We start from the raw sequence: 15,581 nt of genomic DNA, 5'->3' as shown, positions 1-15,581 counted from the left end.
CGCGCGCCCCGCGCGCCACACCCCCACCCCACATTGACGAAGCCCAGACATCCCAGACTACAGTTCCCGACGACCCTCCCGACGCTCCCGCCCTCCCTCCCGAGACACGAGCCGAACTGGGCGTCAGGTCGGGGAGCCGGTCGGGTTCCCGCTCGCTGTCTCCGCCGTCGCCGCCGCCGCCGCCCCCTACAGTGCCTCTCCCGCCTCTCCACAGCGCCGGCCGTGGGAGCTGCATCCTCCTCTCAGTTCGCTGTGGACACTCCAGTTCGGGATCAGCGAGCCAGCGACGCGACACCCCGACACCCCCCATCACCTCCAGCCCGGGCGACCCCTCCCCGGTCCGGTCCGCCCTCGCCCTCCGCGGTCCGGGAGCCCCCTGGCCCTGAGCGCCCCGCGGGCCCGCTCCCGCACTCCGGCCGCGGCACTCCCACAGCCGCCGCCCCCCACCCGGAACATGGACTCCGACTCCTGCGCCGCCGCCTTCCACCCCGAGGTGAGTGCGAGCGTCGCCTCGCCGCCCCCTCCCCGGCCTCCGCTGCGCTCCCCGCCGAGCCGGACCCCGGGAAGCCGTCTCGAGCTCGGCCTCCCTCCCCCACGTTCGCCCCGGCGCCCCCAGCTCGGGCCCGCGCCGATGCTCCCCCGCTGGTCCTCCCGGGCGCCGCGCCCACCCTCCGCCCCGAGGACACGGCCCTCGGCCGCCCTGGCTCGGGGTCCCGGGGTCTCCTCCCCACTTCCCCGGTGCGGCCCGGCCCCCTCGGAACGGCTGCCCGCGCGCGGTCCTGCCGCCCCCCCCCACCGGCCAGGCCGCGCCCCGCCCCCACGGCGCCCGCGTCCGGGGGGTCCGCACTCCGGGGCCCGTCTCCCGCGCCCGCCCCTCCCCCTCCTTCCGGGGAGCGGCCCCCGCGCAGCGCCTCCGGGGTAGGGTCGGTGTGCGGGGTGTGCGGCGGGGGCGGGGCGGGGCGCGGGGGTCCGCGGTGTCGTAGCTGTGGGCAGGAGGCTCCCCGGCCTGCGCGGCCGCCGGGGCACCCACCCACGTCCCGCGGGCGTCCCGCACCCCACGGGTGGGCCCCGCACCTTCCGGGGCCTGCGCGGGCAGGCGGGCGGCGCGCGCCATCTGCTCTGGGAGGGAGGGCGGGTCCTTGGCCTCCGCGGCGCCGCCCCGCACTCGCGTCCGCGACCTCCCCCCACCCCCTCCCCGCGATGTCCCCCTAGGCGAAATTAAAGTTTTCCCGGAGTTGGGGCCGGGTTGGACTGCTTCGCGGCTGCCGGTCGCCTGCGGGGATGGCCGAGGGGCGGGAGCGAGCGGCCTGGTGGAGCAAGTTGGGACGGTGTTTGAAAGTGCCGTGTTGCGCGCCGCTTTGCGGGAAGCTTTCGGAGGTCGGCCTGGTGTGTCCACCTCCCAGCTGGCCGAGTACCTGAGCGCGGGTAGAGGTGGCGCCAGGGTGCGTGGAGCAGCCGCAGGGAATGTTCCCGGAGCAGGAGCCGCCGATGCTCCGCCTTCTTGGGAGAAAAATCCCTTTTTGGGGTGGGTGACTGTCGGCCGGCCGTTGGGAATGGTCCCTGAGTCGGTTGATCCTGCATTTTTCTTACGTGCGCACCTAAACCCAGCAGTGTTTCTTCTCCGGCTCAGTCCGCGGGACACTTGGGTGTCGGCATTCAGCCCCTAAACCAGGAGTGGACGGTGCCCCAGAGCGGTAGACACTGGGCCCCCCTCCCTGCCTTGGCTTCGAGGGAGTCAGGCTTCGAGAGCAAGGAGAGATTAAGCCCGTGAATCTTGAAATCTCTGGAAATATGTTTGGTTAGACCCACAGCTGCAGTTTGTTTTCAAAGTGGAAAATCTGTAGCAAAAATGTAGATGTTGGAGCTTCTGATAGGCTTGCAGGGACCAACTGATAAGGCGAGTGCCAAGAGGTGGACTGCAGACCGCAGGCACAGGCTTTTATCTCCTAGCCAGTTTGCCAGGGTTCTTGGCACAGAATCTTAAAACTCTTCTTTCCACCTTAAAACTGTTGTTTCTTGACCCTCATTTACCTTATCTTGTGTTATGCCTGTAGATCCTGCAGTATTTTGTGAGTTGGCAATAAAAGTTGCAGCTTGCTTTGTTTTGGTCAGATTCGCACTCCCTGGAGTCTCCTTCACACAGCCTTTGTTCCCCTCCACAGGAGTACTCCCCCAGTTGCAAGAGGCGCCGGACTGTTGAGGACTTCAACAAATTCTGCACCTTCGTCTTGGCCTATGCTGGCTACATTCCCTACCCCAAGGAGGTAATTCCGGGCTTCCTGCTGCAGGTGCCTCTCCAGCGCTGGCTCTGCAGGCACTTGGTGCCAGCCCTGGGCAGCACTCTGGCAGGAATCGTTTTCTTTGGGATTTAGATCATCAGCCCACGCAGGGAAGTGATTCCCAAAACTTTACTAGGCTTGTCTAGAAATGATTTAACTCTTAATCTGTTTCTTTAGATAGTGTTTCTCTGTGTAGCCCTGGCTATCCTGGAATTCAACTCTGTAGCGCAGGCTGACCTCGAAGTTAGTGATCCATCTACCTCTGGTGTTTGTCACCACTGCCTAGCTTTTTTTCCCCCTCTGTAGTTGATTTTTAACAAACTTAAATGTTCATTTCTAGTCACTCTTGTAATCCTCACACTTAGATGAAGCATGAGGTTTGAGGCTAGCCTGGGCTACACAGTGAATTCCAAGCTAGCATGGCCTAAGAATGAGATCCTGTCTCAAGAAAATAGTTAATAGCAACAACAAAAAAGTAGAAAGCAAAGTGTATTTGCCAAAACTTGGTGTTTGTCTGTTTTTTTTGTTTTTGTGTTTTTTGTTTTTTGGAAAAGGCCCAGTAACTTGAGTGGCCAGACCAGTCTTTAGAAACTGTGAATAAGCACTGTTCTTTCTGCCTCTTTTTTTTTTTTTTTTTTTCCGAGACAGGGTTTCTCTGTGTAGTTTTGGCTGTCCAGGACTCGCTATGTAGACCAGGCTGGCCTCGAACTCACAGCGATCCACCTGCCTCTGCCTCCCGAGTGCTGGGATTAAAGGCGTGCGCCACCACGCCCGGCTCTCTTTCTGCCTCTTATGTGAAGATGATACCCTGGCCATGGTGGGGACACGTTTTTTTGCCAGAGGATTCAGGTCTTGCCTGGTTGTTTGAAATACCAAAAACAGTGCTCCTGCCCGTGCCCCAAATACCATGTGCATGGAAGTTTGTTTTGTTCTTGTTTTTCCTTTGCCAAGGAAAAAGGCACAAGTGGGGGGGAAGAGATGTCAGCTGCTGTGGGGCTCAGACTGCTGGGGTCCTGTGTACATCACACAAAGCTAAATCACAGCCTGTTATTTGGGGGTGTATTATTACTCGCTGTACAATGCACACCTCGTATCACATAGAAGACCGAGTCCTGACAGACAGCAGAGGACATAAACTGCAGCGCTTAGTGCTAAGTTTTGGTCTTTTAGGGACACACACACACCGTTTCTTTGTAGCCTTGGCTACCATAGACTCACTTTGTGCACCAGGCTGGCCTCAAATTCAAAGCTATCTGCCCACCCCTCCCCCTCGTGTTAGGATTAAAGGAGTGCCTGGCGGTGATTGCTAAGTTTTGGGATGGTGTGATGGCTTCTGTTTCTTACTTTTTCAGACAGTTTCTCTGTCCTTAGGTTAGGATGGCCTTGGACTCAGATCTGCCTCGCTGCCTTGAAGGAATGAGCCACTTTGCTCATGGTTCATAGAGCCCAGTGTTCAGGTTGTGCTGTTTTGGGGTTTGTGTGTTTTGATTTTAAAGAAGGTCAAAAATTTGAAACTGGCTGGGTGTGGTGGCGCACGCCTTTAATCCCAAGCATTCAGGAAGGCAGAAGCAGGCAGATAGCTGTGAGTTTGAGGCCAGCCTGGTCTACAAAGCAAGTCTAGGACAGCCAAGGCTACACACAGAAATCCTGTCTTTTTTTTTCTTTTTTTTTTAAATTATGTACACAGTGTTCTGTGTACATGTATGTCCGCACACTAGAAGACCACATCAGATCTCATTATAGATGGTTGTGAGCCACCATGTGGTTGCTGGGAATTGAACTCAGTACCTTTGGGAGAGCAGCCAGTGTTCTTAACCTCTGAGCCATCTCTCTAGCCCCGGAATCCTGTCTTGAAAAGAAAAAAAAAAAAACGAAAAGATAAAAAAATAAAGCCGGGCGTGGTGGTGCATGCCTTTAATCCCAGCACTCGGGAGGCAGAGGCAGGCGGATCGCTGTGAGTTCGAGGCCAGCCTGGTCTACAAAGTGAGTCCAGGATGACCAAGGCTACACAGAGAAACCTGTCTCGAAAAACCAAAAAAAAAAAAAAAAAAAAAAAAAAAAAAAAAAAAAAAAAAAAAAAAAAAACACGAAAAGATAAAAAAATAAAGCCGGGCGTGGTGGTGCATGCCTTTAATCCCAGCACTCGGGAGGCAGAGGCAGGCGGATCGCTGTGAGTTCGAGGCCAGCCTGGTCTACAATGTGAGTCCAGGACAGCCAAAGCTATACAGAGAAACCCTGTCTCGAAAAACAAACAAAAACAAAAAAAATTGAAACTAACAAATTCACTTAACTAAAAAGTAACTGGTTGGTGGGAGGCAGAGGCAGGTGGATCTCTGTGAGTTCGAGGCTAGCCTGGTGTACAGAGTGAGTTCCAGGACCCGCAGTGCTGCACACAGAGAAACCTTATCTTGGGAGGCAATGCTCACTGGGAGAAGAAATGTAAGAGAAGGGCTCCTCTTACTGAGGGAAGAAGGACAGGATGCGGCGTGGGTAACAGTCCCGTAAGGTGCGGTGGGAGGGTGGGGTAAAACTCAGCCGCCTCCTCGCAAGTACTCTGCCACTCTGCCCCCACTGCACCCCGGTCTGCCTCCCCGTATGTAGCCGTGAGCCGAGTCCTGGCTCTGGGGCAGAAAGTGAAAATGCAGAGAAGGCGGTGAACCTTTCTGGTCACAGTAGCCCGCTAAGGAGCTCGTACCAGTGGGTGCTGAGTAAGAGCCTAGGGGTTCAGGTTGTGCTTGGACAGACCTGCTGAGGGTGGGGCTTCTATCCCTGGGGACTAAACTACCCACCACGCTCTCTTCTCCTCTCTCAGGAGCTCCCCTTGAGAAGCAGCCCCAGCCCGGCCAACAGCACTGCTGGCACCGTTGACAGTGATGGTTGGGACGCTGGTTTCTCTGACATGGCGTCTTCAGTGCCCTTGCCAGTGTCTGACCGATGCTTCAGCCACCTACAGCCTTCCCTCTTGCAGCGAGCAAAGCCCAGTAACTTCCTGCTGGACAGGAAGAAAACTGACAAGCTGAAGAAGAAGAAGAAGAGGAAGCGAAGGGACAGCGACGTGCCTGTGAAGGAGGGGTACCGGGGAAGCTTGCTAAAGCTGGAAGCTGCAGATCCGTATGTGGAGACCCCCACAAGTCCCACCATGCAGCATATTCCCCAGGCCTCCGCTGAGCCCTGCTCAGGCTGGGACTCTGACACTCCCTCCAGTGGCTCTTGTGCTACTGTGTCACCTGATCAGGTCAAAGAAATAAAAACTGAGGGAAAACGGACTATTGTCCGGCAGGGAAAGCAAGTGGTGTTCCGAGATGAAGACAGCACGGGCAACGATGAGGACATCATGGTGGATTCAGGTGAGTGTTGGGGCAGAGGGTCAGGGTCACGTAGGGTTTGAGAGGAGAAGGCAGAAGAAGGGGCAGATGGGCGCTCCTGAAAGAGCGGTGAGCGCCTGGAGACAGCCCAGATCCTCCACAAGCCTGAGGGGAATGATGTGGCTCTTGAGTGTTAGCTGGACCCCCACGTGGACCTCAGCCCCCTGGGTGTTGTCACTGTGTTCAGAGAGAAACCGCAGCTCAGCTAGTTAGCTGGAGTGACGTCAATCATGTGTAGCTGCTGCATCTCCCGGATGTACAGCTCCCCAGGGGAGAAGGGCTCCGGGGTCCCCACATCTCAAGTGTCCGCTGCCTTCCAGATGATGACTCCTGGGATCTCGTCACCTGCTTCTGCATGAAGCCTTTCGCCGGTCGCCCCATGATCGAGTGTAACGAGTGCCACACCTGGATTCACCTGTCCTGCGCCAAGGTCCGCAAGTCCAACGTCCCCGAGGTATTTGTCTGCCAGAAGTGCCGGGACTCCAAGTTTGATATCCGTCGTTCGAATCGCTCCAGAATGGGCTCCCGGAAGCTGTTCCTGGACTGATCGGAGCTGTCGAGGAGACAGGCGGGACTGGAAGGACCTGGGCTCTGTGGCCTCCTCAGTTGAACACAGAACTCCCAGCTCTGGTGCAGGCAGACCCTGCCACTCAGGTGCCTAAGCAAAGGACAAGCCGTCCAGATAGAACTGTACATAGCTAGTGAGCAGTCAAAACGTCAGAGCTGCTGCTCCAGCTGTGTTCTCTGAGTTGGAGGCAGACTGAGCACCAGGTCTGCTTCAGCCAAGAGTGAGGGCGCACAGCCATTGTTAGCCAGCCCCTGCTCTAGGGAGCCGATGCTGGCTCTCAGTTCTGTCTCCTCTGTGCTTGGGGGTGCAGTTGTTCTGTTTCCCTGGCCTGTGTTTATTCTCCAGTGTTGGTCTTTTATCACAAGTGTCTATACAGCAGCCGTCCAAGTTGCCCTCCCCTATGTGGTCTCACTGCCCCTGCCTCAGTTGTACTTATTGGGCCAGGGAGCTGTTTCCTGAGAGGTCTGCTGCCCTAAGAGGAACCCTGGGTGTTGGGTGAGCTGTGATTGTCTGGTTTTCACTGTTTGTTTAAAGGGACAGTATGTAGTCACTTTTCCACAGAGTGGGGGCTGGGGGTGGAGGTGCTCTGTGTTCATAACTCAGTTTGTTTTGCACGATGTAAAAAGGCCCGTTTTTTTTTTGTTTTGTTTTGTTTTTGTTTTTTTTTCCACACGATACAGCCCAAAGTATTGGCCACTGTCTTGCTTAGTGCCCTTCCTCTGCTCTTGGTGGCCAGTGCCCCAGCGCTATCCTGTGTGGGAGCACTTGGATCTTTCTGTTCTTTTGCAGCCCACAGAAGCAGCTGTTTTGGGGACCTGTGTGCTCTTCTTCATAGAATGGGTAAAAAGAATGTGAGGGGTTCTGCAGTGACTGCCTTCCACACAAGCTGGCCTGCTGGGTTCCTGGGGGCAAAGCAGGGGTGTGAGTCAGTGCTGTAGCATCAGCTTGCAGCGTGTGCAGACTCAAAGGTGTGAGGCAGACCCCGGTCTGGGTGAGGGCTGGCTCAGCGCCGGGACACTGGTGGTCCTGGGATGGAGGGGGGGGCAGGGCTGTAGCTCTCAGTCCTTGCTCTTCCGCAGTTCAACACTCGTTCTCAGCAGTGTTTGGCAGGGCAATGGGTATGTTTCCCAAGTGTTTTTGGTTAGGCAGGAGACAGGGAAGACCCAAGTGGGTGACATTTCTTTCTGCTCTGTGTAGCACCTCCAAAGGTCACCAAGCATTCCTCCATGTTACCTTAAGCACCAAAGGAGCTCTGACTATATTTGGCTAAACAGCTGGCTTTTTTTTGTTTTGTTTTGTTTTGTTTCTCCTTTTTTCTTTTTTTGGTCTAAGTATCTTTCTAAGTATCGAGTACTTAAACTTGTGCAGTTTAAGTAACTGTCTTAGTTTTTTGTTTTTGTTTTTGGTCCTGTTGCTCATATTAACGTGTAGAGAAGTACTTAGTGCCGAGGCTCTGTGGGCGTGCAGATGTCAGGATAGCTGCTCCAGAGAGGAGCTGCTCCAGAGAGTCTTGTCTGGCTCTGACTGGGGCAAATCCCCAGGACAAGTTAGAGGAATTTGCCAAAGACCTGCCCCATGACAGCATGTGTCCTGTGTCTTCACCCGGAGAGTAACCAAAGTTCCAGTAGTTAATTTTTTTTAAGTGCATTTACGAATATGTGTGGTTTTGTTGTGGAACTGGGAAGCTGGCCATTGTCCGTGTGCTCAGATTCAATGCCTCTAGAGCACACTGACACTCATCTCAATTTCTGTTTGCTTGCTTTGTGTTTTTAAGGGGACCTTTCCCTTGGATGGTGTCAGGTCAGACACCTTGGTTTGGGGTTAGTTTGAGCTGGGCAGCTGCAATCAGCTTCTTTATGCAAACTGGGCACGACCCTCTAGGGGCTCCTGGTTGATGGCCAATGATAGGGGAGGGAACGATGTCACCCCCAAAGTAGACCCTCCATTGCCTCGGCCAGGCCAGACAGCATCGTTTACATGGTTCTTTGTGTAAAGTCTACGTGTATAAAGCAAGCTTTTCTGTGAAACTGTATATTTTGTAAATAAAGATCTTGCTACTTTGAGCTTTCTGCCAGGTGTCCTGGGCTGAATGAAGGACACCGGTCAGGGAGCCCAGTCATTTGCGGGATGGTAGCTCTGGGAAAGCTGAGCTGGTGTTGGCATTTAGCTCACTGGAAAGGACGATGGCTCCGGATGCACTACTGCAGTCCGCTCTTAGGTGCACTTAGCCTGAAAGGCTGTCCTGTTCCTGGGTTCCTCAGTCACTGGCTCTGTTGAGGTGTGTGGTCTGTTGGAGGACACTCTCCCACCCCATACTTAACCCGAGTTCTCAAAGCCACGCCAACACTTGGGAGTGGGACTTGGGCATAGTGATGCGGGCCTTTAACCCCAGTGCATGGCAAGCAGAGGGCAGGCAGATGTTTGAAGTGAGTCCATCAAGCCAACTGGTGGTCAAGTAGGGTCCAAGCCTTTATCACCCCGGGAAGCTTGAAATCTAGCTGAGGAGTTACGGGCTGACGCTTCTCTGGTCCAGATTTCCAAGGTTTTTAACCTGGGCGGAAGCTCTAGGAGGCATCCCTGGGTCCCAACTATTCGGCGAGGGAGCAGAGCAAACCAGATCCCTGCACCGGGAGCCTTGTAAGCCCCGCCCCTCGGGCCCCGCCCCCTGGGCCGAGTAGCCGCCATCTTTGTTAGAGGCGGTGGGCCCATCTCGGAGATGCCGAAGTCTTGTGCGGCCCGGCAGTGCTGCAACCGGTACAGCAGCCGCAGGAAGCAGCTCACCTTCCACCGGTGAGGGATGGGAAGCCGGGACCCGACCTAGAACTCTTGCAGGCCTCAGTGCACCGGGCGCGAGATCCGGGAGGCCCGGGGTTTGCAGGCGAGGTGGACCGGGACTGCGGGTAGGGGGCGGGCAGGGCGGCAGCTGGGCTCCCGCGGCCTCACAGTCTGAGCTTCCCCGCCCTCTTCTAGTGCGGGCTTGGGCTGACCCACCTCGCCTGGAAGCAGTAGGTTCTCAAGAGTGAACAGAATGACCGTGAGTGGCGTCTGGCTGTGTCCCTGCTCTGGCCCCTGGCTGCTTGCGTCACCTCGAGGAAGGCCCAGGAGGAGCGAGTGCCTCCAGGATGGCCGGTCCTCCTGGCAGGACCCCTTTTCCCGGCGTGAATCTTGGGGGAGTCCCTTCCGGCGAAGCACCTTTCAAAGCTCCAGCTTCCAGTGATGTCTGTGCCTCCAGGCTTCAGTCCCCTAAGGCCTGGCAGCCTGCGTGCACCTGGTGCACACACCCCCTAAGCGCCCCCAGCACAGTTTCAGTGCTTCTACTGAGCAGCAGCAAGCACAGAAAAATGCATACATCAGTTGGCAGCGCAGAAGACTGCGGGCACCCACATACAGTCTCTCCCCTTGGTTATCTGCCTGCATGCAGATTGCATTGCTGTGGCCAGGTTTGAGCCTTAAGTAACGGAACCACACAGCACGTGCTTTCCTCCTTCGGGGCATCGTTGTCAGAGTCATCCTTGCCCCACATGCACTTTTGAGTTCTTTTCTGCATACTATCCCATTGAACACGTGCTAGAGTGTACTGTAATTGAAGGGTTTCTGCGTGGTGGCATGGGTAGTTATCCTGGGACCTGTGTCTCCTGGTCCGGTTGCCATATACTCTGGGATAGGGTCGCCTCCATTCACTCTTGTTGTTTTGTTTGAAGTTTATTTGTGAACGGAAGGATCATGCTCTTGCCTTGTCTCCCATGGAATAGCCAGAGGACGCCTTTTCCTTCCTGTTTTACGGGGCCTTAGGGATGCCCCTCAGGTTAGGCTTTCACCAGGTGCCTTCACCTGCTGCTGAGCTATCTTAAGAGAGCCACTCCCACCCCCTTCTTTTGAGGCAGGGCCTTGTTCTGTAGGTTGAGCTGATCTGGAGCTTACTATGTAGGAAAAAAAAAAACTGTCTTTGAAAGTGCAGAAATAGGGCTGGAGAGATGGCTCAGAGGTTAGGAACACTGTTCTTCCAAAGATCCTGAGTTCAGTTTCCAGCATCTACAAGGTACCTCACAGCCATCTATAATGAGATCTGGTGCTATCTTCTGGCCTGCAGGCAAAACACTGTATACATAATAAATCTTTTTTAAATATGAAAAGAAAGCGCAGAAATAAAGCCAGGTGCAGTGGCGCACGCCTGTAATCCCAGCACTCGGGAGGCAGAGGCAGGCGTATCCCTGTGAGTTCCAGGTCAGCCTGGTCTACAAAGGGAGTCCAGGACTGGTCTCCTTTCCCCTCGTGACTCCTAGGACACATCTTGACCTTTGTCACAGATCTCCCTTTGCTGAGTCTTCCTCTTTCAACACTGAGTGCTTGCATGCTGAAGGTGGAGCCAGTCAGGGCTTCTCCCGGCTGGCAGGTTCTGCTGGGATACCCCTAGGCACGTGTGCCCATCTGCTCCTGTGCTTTGGCAGTCTGAGGAGCACTTGGACTTACCCCTCAGTGGGTGGAGCCTCCTCCATGGCAGACATGAAGCCCTTCCTTCGCTTCCAGCTTCACAAGCAAGCCTTCATCCTGCCTTTTCCTCCTCCTTTCTATTCTCCCTCCCCCTCCCTCTCTCCTCCCCCTCCCCTCCCCCTCCTTCTCCCTCATCCCCTACCTGGAAGACACTCCCTACTTTGTAGACCAGGCTGGCACCTTCCTCTGCCTCCTGAGTGTTGGGATTAAAGGCGTGCGCGCTGCTGCTACCACCACTTGGCTATTTCTGTGTTTTGACACGGGGTCTCGTTCTGTAACACAGGCCGCCCTTGAACTCACATCCGTCCTCCTGCCTCAGCCTCCCCAGGGCTGGGATTACCAACTTGAGTCGTTGATTGCCTTGATTTCACAGTGCCCCTGGTTTTTCTTTCTTCCTTTTGTTTGTTTTGTTTTTTAAAATAGTTTATTTATTTGCATTGGTATTTTAGCTGCATGTATGTCTGTGAGATGTGGTCGGATCCTCTGGAATTCGAGTCAGGACAGTTGTGAGCTGCCATGTGGGTGCCGGGAATTGAACTCGGGACCTCTGGAAGAGTAGCCAGTGCTCTTAACCACTCAGCCATCTCTCCAGCCCTTTCTTTTGGTTTTTTGAGACAGGGTTTCTCTGTGTAGCCTTGACTGTCCTGGACTCACTTGTAGACCAGGCTGTCCTGGAACTCACAGAGATCCGCCTGCCTCTGCCTCCCGAGTGCTGGGATTAAAGGCATGCGCCACCACGCCCAGCTCACCCCTGGTTTGCGTTGTCCACGTTCGCACTGCAACCTGGGTGGGTGCAGGCTCCCCTTTTCTTCAGAACCTACAGTGATGCCCCTTCTACCTAAACAAAGCCCGTGTCTTGTGGTCCTTGGTTATCCAGGTGCCCCACCCCCACCTACCCTTTGTAAAGGCCACAGGGTTTGTCTTCCCACTTGCTGTACAGTCTGTTTAAATGTCATGCTGGCCAGCGCTGACTACCACAGGGCTCCCTCCTGTTTTCAGCTGCTCCAGCCCTCACAGGCCCCCTCAGCTGGGTGTGCTGCTGTTTGCGGTGCAGGGTCTTTCTGGGTGATGGCCACTGGCATGTGCTCTGGAAGCACCGTTCTCCCAGGCTCTCGTGTTCATGATTGTGGGGTTCACACAAACTCCCCTAACAGCCATGGTGAGAACTTCTGGATGGTAGATATGGCTAACAAAGTGGACTACTGAGTTTCCAGAGCTGTGCCACACAACGCTGTGCCTGCAGGTTCCCACTCAGCCGCCCGGAGCTGCTGAAGGAATGGGTGCTCAACATTGGCCGTGCTAACTTCAAGCCCAAGCAGCACACGGTCATCTGCTCCGAACACTTCAGGCCCGAGTGCTTCAGCGCCTTTGGGAACCGCAAGAACCTGAAACATAACGCTGTGCCCACTGTGTTTGCTTTCCAAAACCCCACACAGGTAGGGTGCTGATCTGACATCCAGTGTGTGTTGAGAAGGGGAGCTTAAGAAGTTGTAGTTTGGCCAGGTGTGGTGGCGCACACCTTTAATCCCAGCACTTGGGAGGCAGAGGCAGGTGGATCTCTGTGAGTTCGAGGCCAGCCTGGTCTACAAAGAAAGTCCAGACCACCAAGGCTACACAGAGAAACCCTGTCTCAAAAAACCAAAAAAAGGGGCCAGGCATGGTGGCGCACGCCTTTAATCCCAGCACTCAGGAGACAGAGGCAGGCAGATTGCTCCGAGTTTGAGGCCAGCCTGGTCTACAAAGTGAGTCTAAGTAGGACAGCCAGGGCTACACAGAGAAACCCTGTCTCAAAAAACTAAACAAACAAAACCCTGGGTTCAAGGCCCAGCACTGAACAAATTGTGGTGGTGCAGGCCTGTAGTCCCAGAGTTTGGGACACAAGACCCTGCCAAAGAGGAAGTAGTGCTGGGGGCTGGGGCTGAAGTTCTCTCGGTGGAGCTGCTTGTCCAGCATGCAGAAAGCCCTGGGTTAGAGCCCCAACACAGCAGAAACCGGCTGGGGCTGAGCGTGTGTGCAGTCCTGGAATTCCAGAGGCGGAGCCAGGAAGACCAGTTATTCTTGGGGTTTGAGGCCAGCCTGAGGTACATAGTGCATTCCAGGCTGTGTTTGTAGCTCTTAGGGTAGTGATGGAAGTGGACAGGGGCTGGGAGAGCTGAGCAGCTTCACTTCATGATCTTCAGTGCCCCCCCCCGCCCCCCCCCATGCTGCAGCTGCACACGGCCACTGTGGGCACTGCCAGCAGGTGGCAGGGGCTTCAGGTCTGCTCCCAACCTTCCCATCACCTGGCGCTGTAGGGCAAACGCCCATCAAGTCAGGTTACCAGGCTGCGGGCTGAAGCCAATGATTCAGGCCCTTGGCACCGTAGGGACCTGCTCAGCCGCTGCTGGCCCAGGATTTGGGACTGTGTCTAGTGGAAGCACAGCTGGATTGTTCTTAGGTGTGCCCGACTTCAGGCTGAGCAAAGGGACTTGGTTGCCCCAGGCCACCGCCTGGCCCATCCTTAGGTCTGTGTCCTGCCTGAAGAAGAGCTCTGTCTTGCACAGAGGGGAGATGCCGCCTCAGCAGAGGTGAGCGCACCAGCGTTGCTGTGAGGTGGCGGCTTCCTGGTCAGGCAGTACTCAAAGCTTGAGCTTGGTGAAAGGTGAGAGAATGACTACGTGAAGACAGCAGAGCATTAGGTTTGAGTTCAGGGTTCATCTCACAGGGAAGCTGTGGCCTCTGTGGCCCTAGGCTTCCTTGTCCTTCTGGTATCAGGCCTCAGTGGGTCATAGGCTGGAGCCCGGGGGTTGATGGGAGGAAGAGGCGGGCTCTGGCTGCAGATGCACAGGACAGGGCGCAGCCCCTGTGCAGGGATTACTCGGGGATGGACAGTGGCAGCTGTGTGAGGATCCGGTGTCTGCCAGCTCAGCCAGCCTGACTCCGCCTGCTGTCCCCAGGTCTGCCCTGAGGTGGGGGCTGGTGGGAACAGCTCAGGGAAGGACATGCACACCACAATGGAAGACTTCCAGCCTCCAAACACTGAAGGGCCCGTGGCAACGCAGGTAAGATCCTGGGCGTGAGGTTGTCTCAGAGGGACAGATTTTGCTACCAACAAAATGAAGAAACCCAGAGGACCCAACAGGACAGGAGCAGCAGGGTAGGTGGCTGGGCTTAGGGCTCAGTAAGACCATGGAAGCACACCAGGATTTCAGAGAGGGAAACAGGGCCGAGGCCAAACCTGAAGGGTAATGAGCATCTGTGGCTGTAGCTCGGATGCCTTCTTGCTGGGCACGCAGAGCCACCTGGGCAGCGCTTCTTCAGCACTAACTTCTGTCCGTAGGTCTTACCCGAGAGAGAAGCAATGGAGGTGTCCGGCCTGCCAGCCAGCCCCCTGGGGTTGAAACAGCCCCTTTCGGGACAGCCATCTGATCACAGCTATGCCCTTTTGGACTTGGATACCCTGAAAAGAAAACTGTTCCTCACGCTGAAAGAAAACAAGAGGCTCCGGAAACGCCTGAAGGCCCAGAGGCTGCTGCTGTGGAGGACATGTGGCCGCCTGCGAGCCTGCAGAGGACAGCGTGGACCTCGGGCCGGTCGGCCAGCACAGCTGAGCTGAGCCTGAGCAGGCTCTGGATGTGGGGGTGCTCTGCCCTGCTGTGCAGACTTTCACACAGTGCTGCAAGGTGCCCTCAAACCGGCAGGATGGGATGCTGTGACTGGCAGACGTCAGGTGGGGACCCAGGTGCTGGGGAATGAGGCACAATCTCAGGTCTCCTAAGCTGAGGCTGGCAGCAACAGTGACCAAATGTGAGGAGCTGTCACAACCCTGTCAGAGGTACTCCCGCAGGGGGAGGTGGAGGAACATGTAGAGCCTGTGGGTCCTTCTCACTTCCCCAGAGGCCAATCTGATGGCAGGGTCCCCCATCAGCCTGTATTTCTGAGTGACTCCTTTTCTGGCCTGGCGTAAACGTGGAATAAATTCTTTGAAGGTTCCTTTTTTTTTTTTTTGGTTTTTCGAGACAAGGTTTCTCTGTGTAGCCTTGGCCGTCATGGACTCGCTTTGTAGACCAGGCTGGCCTCGAACTCACAGCGATCCGCCTGCCTCTGCCTCCCGAGTACTGGGATTAAAGGCGTGCGCCACCACGCCCGGCTTTGAAGGTTCCATTTGTCAGTTTGTTCCCTTGGCCTTAGACCTCTCCCCAGCCGATGAAGGACAGGCAGGGCGTGGGAGAACCATTCAGAACCCAGGTTCGGGTCCCAGCACCACCACAATGGCCCACAGCCACCCATAACTCCACTCCAGGGGACTCCATGCCCTCCTCTGGCAACAGGCAAACATGGCACACACATGCAGGCAAAGAACCCATACACAGGAAGATTATTAAAAAGAGCCAGGTGGCAGTGGCACACAACTCTAATCCCAGCACTGGGGAGGCAGAAGCAGGCAGATCTCTGAAACATCGTGAGTAGAGGTATACACTTCTAACTCCAGGACACAGCATCATGCGTTCATTCGGGGCCAGACTGATTCAGAGGCAAACACACACTCTTAAGTCTCATCTCCATATCGTGGGGTTCTGTATCTCAGGTACACACTTAGCACAGAAAATGGAACTATGGCTTCAAGTTGCAGGCAATGGTCTAAGCTGAGGCAGAGACGGGAAAAGGCGCCTGGAACACAGCAGTCTACTGTCCCTTCCTAAACACACGCACACAGATGGACAGAAGCGGCCTCAGCTTTCAGGTCAGGTTTATTATTGGGCAGCACTGCCAACCAGCTTCAGACAGAAGGGGCAGCAGTGCCCAGGGAGCCTCAGGCCACCAAGTCAGGGCTCATGCAACAGTGCAAACTGCATGTCAGTTTGCAGGGCAAAGAAACATCCTCTTAAAAAAAGAGAG

At 55.5% G+C, this 15,581-nt stretch overlaps 2 protein-coding genes across 3 annotated transcripts; both read left to right on the top strand.

Annotated features, from left to right (window-relative positions):
- The first annotated feature begins 168 nt into the window (after positions 1 to 168).
- Phf13 (PHD finger protein 13) lies at positions 169 to 6,841 on the top strand. Its single transcript, XM_051171749.1, has 4 exons — positions 169 to 493; positions 2,163 to 2,264; positions 5,092 to 5,626; positions 5,965 to 6,841. Exons 1-4 carry the CDS (start codon positions 455 to 457, stop codon positions 6,189 to 6,191), a joined length of 903 nt encoding a protein of 300 aa, XP_051027706.1. The 5' UTR covers positions 169 to 454; the 3' UTR covers positions 6,192 to 6,841.
- Positions 6,842 to 8,842: 2,001 nt separating this feature from the next.
- On the top strand, positions 8,843 to 14,665 carry Thap3 (THAP domain containing 3). Of its 2 annotated transcripts, XM_051171707.1 has the most exons (4): positions 8,843 to 9,002; positions 11,947 to 12,139; positions 13,640 to 13,744; positions 14,023 to 14,665. In XM_051171707.1, the coding sequence occupies exons 1-4, from the start codon at positions 8,929 to 8,931 to the stop codon at positions 14,296 to 14,298; spliced, it is 648 nt and encodes a 215-aa protein (XP_051027664.1). In that variant the 5' UTR covers positions 8,843 to 8,928; the 3' UTR covers positions 14,299 to 14,665. The 2 variants fall into 2 exon arrangements, with proteins under 2 accessions (XP_051027664.1, XP_051027665.1); XM_051171708.1 differs by lacking the exon at positions 13,640 to 13,744.
- Positions 14,666 to 15,581: the final 916 nt, after the last annotated feature.

This window comes from Acomys russatus, chromosome 29 (assembly GCF_903995435.1).
Source record: "Acomys russatus chromosome 29, mAcoRus1.1, whole genome shotgun sequence".
In the NCBI taxonomy this organism is placed as follows: domain Eukaryota; kingdom Metazoa; phylum Chordata; class Mammalia; order Rodentia; family Muridae; genus Acomys; species Acomys russatus.
Note: the sequence above shows the minus strand (reverse complement) of the source record. Positions and strands in the feature narration are given on the sequence as shown.